This window comes from Drosophila ananassae, chromosome XR (assembly GCF_017639315.1).
Source record: "Drosophila ananassae strain 14024-0371.13 chromosome XR, ASM1763931v2, whole genome shotgun sequence".
In the NCBI taxonomy this organism is placed as follows: domain Eukaryota; kingdom Metazoa; phylum Arthropoda; class Insecta; order Diptera; family Drosophilidae; genus Drosophila; species Drosophila ananassae.
In genome coordinates this window covers 6,550,569-6,554,913 of record NC_057932.1, presented here as the reverse complement: position 1 = coordinate 6,554,913, position 4,345 = coordinate 6,550,569, and the positions used below count along the sequence as shown (strand labels likewise).

At 49.9% G+C, this 4,345-nt stretch overlaps 1 protein-coding gene across 1 annotated transcript; it reads left to right on the top strand.

Moving 5' to 3' along the window:
* The first annotated feature begins 1,097 nt into the window (after positions 1 to 1,097).
* LOC116656446 lies at positions 1,098 to 3,343 on the top strand. The gene is made up of 2 exons (XM_032456063.2): positions 1,098 to 3,157; positions 3,210 to 3,343. The coding sequence occupies exon 1, from the start codon at positions 1,110 to 1,112 to the stop codon at positions 2,655 to 2,657; it is 1,548 nt and encodes a 515-aa protein (XP_032311954.1). The 5' UTR covers positions 1,098 to 1,109; the 3' UTR covers positions 2,658 to 3,157; positions 3,210 to 3,343.
* Positions 3,344 to 4,345: the final 1,002 nt, after the last annotated feature.

Sequence of the window (4,345 nt, the reverse complement as noted above, 5' to 3'; positions counted from 1 at the left end):
TGATACAAATTGTTAAATCTAAAATATCGTCGGAGTTCGTGGCGTACACCAACAACACGTCGCCTGGCCACCTGGCTCAGATCCGGCCATTCCCCCTCTGCGGCCTTCTCTTCGGACTTCCCCCCCCCCCCCCCCCCCCCCCCCCTTTCTCCCTCGGACACGACACTGTAACTCGCGCACCTAGGAATACCTCTTCAGACCAGAAGCTTCGGTACTGGAGGACCATACGCAGCAGCTACCAAACTAGGATGGGTAGTATATGGACCAGTGAGGCGTCAAGCGAGCCCACTGATGGAGAGATCGTGTCTTCTAGCCGTTACTCAGGATGACGCTCTGGAGAAGATAGTCAGCGAATATTTCGAAGTAGAGAACTTTGGAGTGAGGCCAGCACCACCGGTCACAGCCAGCGACGAGGAACGGGCACTGGGAATCTTGGAGAGGACGACTAAACGGATAGGCCAACGATACCAGACTGGGCTGCTGACGAGATGAGACTGCCAGATACTTACAACATGGCACTATAACGACTCCAATTCCTACAATGGAATTGTGGATGACTACGTCAAGAAGGGATACGCACGACGACTAGAGCAGCAGGAGGCCACCTGCCGCACTTCGGGGTCGAGAACCCAAACAAACCTGGGAAGATCCGCCTAGTCTTCGCTGCAGTAGCCAAAGTGAACGGCGTATCTCTAAACTCAGGACCGTCTCAAAACGAATAAGAGAGATACATGCAAGTGCCGGTTTTGACCTGTGTCGGTTTTCTTCCAGCTCGGCGAAATTGGTCAGAGCCTTAAATCACCAACGAGAATGTCGAGTGGACCGAATCCGAGCAGAAAGTATTGGGCATGTATTGGCATCCGGCCACAGATGACTTTAGATTCAGACTCAAGTACCATCGGGTCCCCAGCGGCGTGATGACCGGGGAACGCGTCCCTACCAAGAGGGAGTTCCTCAGCTTAGTAATGTCCAAGTTTGATCAGATTGGGTTCCTGAGCTGTTATATGGTAACCGCCAAGCTACTTATGCGAGAGATTTGGCGGAAAGGACAAAGGACAATGTCAGTCCCGAGATTGGACCTACAGGCGGCCGTGTTGGGAACATGACTGATGAACGCTGTGAAACGGGAAAACAGCGTGGAAATAAGCAAATACGTTCTTTGGACAAATTTCAAAACAGTGCTGCACTGGATAAGCAGCACTCACCGACGGTATAAGCATTTTGTTGGAAACCGTGTAGCAGAAATCCTGGAGTCGACGGAAGTATCCCAATGGAGATGGGTACCAACTGCCGAAAACGTGGCCGACGTCGCAACCAGGCCGCAACGCCATGTGGACCTCAGTCAAGGGTCACGATGGCTACGCGGGCCGACGTTCCTACGGGAACCGGAAGAGAATTGGCCGAAGAGTTCCCCGAGCAGTAGTGGCTGCACCAGAGCCACCCACGAGGAAGAGATGCCATGCGTGTTTGCGTTAATGACAGCAAACGGATCTAATATATCTTTCCAGAGATTCTCGAACTACAACCGGCTGGTAAGGACCACGGCTTGGGTCCTTAGATTCGTCCGACGATGTAGCGACAGCGAGAAGTATGGACTCACGGATAACGAATGCGCCAACGCGGAGCGCATATTGATCCGGCAAGCGCAAAGTGAAGCGTTCTCTGGAGAGGAGAGGGACAGGACAGGAAAGATTCCGAAAGAAGGCAGCAAACTGCGAGGGCTCTCCCCGTATTTCGACGACTACGGAGTAATGCGTGTAAGCGGAAGGATTGACGCCGCTGCATGTGAGCCATATAGCGCCCGGCGCCCTATCATACTATCCCATCGACACACGCTGGCGGTGATGTTAGTACACCACTACCATGAGAAGATGGTAGATCAGAACCAGGATGCGACCATAGGCGAGATACGGAAGAAGTTCTGGATAACGAGCTTACGAAGGCTGCTACGAAAGGTGGTGACCGACTGCCGCATTTGCAAGTTGCGGAGGGTCCAACCGATGCAGCCAATAATGGGTCCCTCGCCAGAGGACCGACTGGAAACCAACGGATGGCCATTCAAGTACACGGGTCTGGATTATTTTGAACCGTTGCACGAAACAGTTAGACGTCGCGTCGAGAAAAGGTGGGTCGCACAGCTCACATGTTTAACCACGAGAGCCATCCACTTGGAGATGGCCCATGATTTATCTATAGATTCCTGCATCATCGCCATGAGGAACTTCATGAGCCGGCGAGGACCGGTGGTGAAGATGAGAAGCGACAATGGGAAAAACTTCGTTGGAGCCCATCGAGAAGCCAGAAGATTCAACGAGGCTTTCGAGCCACAAAGGATCCAGGGCGAGCTGTCGTCCAAAGGAATCGAATGGATCTTCAACTGTCCGGCTAACCCAGCTGAGAGCGGCGCCTATGAAAGGATGGTCCAATGCGTCAAGAAGGTGCTGGCCCATCCGATGAGGGAGCTGGCTCCCATGGAACCCGTTCTGGAGAACCTGTTGATCGAGGCGGAGAACATAGTTAATTCCCGCCCACTAACGCATCTTCCAGTCACAGTGGACCAGGAGGCTCCACTGACTCCCAACGACTTGCTAAAGGGAGTACCCAATCTGCCGGACCTACCCTTCCCACGAAAAAGTAGTGGCGTCTGGCCAGGATGATGAGAGACCGCTTCTGGAAGCGATGGGTGCATGAGTATCTGCCTACCCTTGTGCGCAGGGAGAAATGGTGCGAGCATGTCGAGCCCCTGTGCCAAGGAGACCTAGTGTTTATCTGCGATCCGGCCATATCCATCTGCGATCCGTCGGGAATGGAAACGAGGCATCGTGGAGGAGGTGTCAACTGGCGTAGATGGAGTGCCCAGACGAGCGGCGGTACGGACTGACGATCGAGCCAAGACGATTCGTCCCGCTTCGAAGTTAGCTGTCCTGGATGCGGCTGCTTCACGAAGGCGGGGATGTCCCGGAACGGATAAGCTAATCGGATAGAGTATCGATTGCCAGATAGTTTGAATTACGCGCCACTAGGATGCACTTTCGTTAAGTGTGATTCGTACTATGTTTGTAACTGGCCACACTGTTTACGGTCAGAAGTTAAGTTAAGTTTGGCGCCACGATTACTCCGATCGGCGATCCCATAAGAGAAGGGAGAAGATACTGCGGTATGTAGAAGAAAATAGGTTGAGGTTAAATCTAAGTTTGTATTTTCAACAGAATAAAACGCTCATATAGTTGCTCAGTACGAGTCCAGAGTGTTAGAGGCAATCCCTGGGATCTAGATCGGCGTCAATATATGTAAAGCATTTTACTGCTGCCACCTAATCGTATTCCTAAATGTGTATAAAAAGTATGCTGAAATATTAAAAAATATAATATAACATTTAATACATTTTTTTAACAGTTAAATAATAATGAATACTCCCATTTTCTTAGGGTAGCATGCCTGAAAAGTAACAAAAATCAAAAATTTTAGCTGGCTTCAAAACTAAGTTGAACGTACACATATGAAACAGTGTATGTGAATATGTGAGCACACATACATATAAGGATTAGTTTCACAGCGGATGATGCGGTTCTCTGCGACTGAACAACCAAAAAAATTCTGAACAACCAAAAAAATTAATGAGATTATGAGCGTAAAAATAAGCGTAAGAATTCGTTGTATGAAATAAGAAGTCTATATGTTGTATGGTTAGTGGTCATAGCCTAAATAAAGAACGATGACTTAAAGAACCCAACACTAAACCATCAGTGATGACAATTCGAGGCTACGATCGCAGGTAATTGCGCCGAACATTGAGATTACAAGCTGACTTACACAGAAAACCCATCTGTAGAGAACCATGCGTCACTTATAGCGGATACAGACACCGGAGACCTTATCTTCCGCAGCAGTAGCTGGTTAGCCAGCCTTGAAGTGACGAGCAGCGCTCGGCAAGGCAGTATAACTCTGGAGCGGTTCCTGACCAAAATATTAACAGTGGCTAGCAGCACCACATCAACAAAATGATCCTTGGCGACGAGAGAATTGACGGGGGCGGACGCTGAACGAAAAACAGCGTCGCTAGATGCGGAAACCTCGGGAGAGGGGTGTTGGCCTTGAGCTGACAAATTGCCACCAAAATGCGGCAGACTATGATGCCTGCGTATGCCGAGATAGGTGCCCAAATCCAAGGCACTTACGACATCAATCCAGTCGCCTAACTTCGCCTAAACGATCCTCAGGCGACAAGTTTAAAAACTTTGGGCAGGAGTTTTTTATGTGAGAATGGCCACCACAAATCATGCATGCGGAAGAGCTGGTTATCACAAATGCAGAGTTACCTGGATAAAAGGGTCTACGCCGTCAC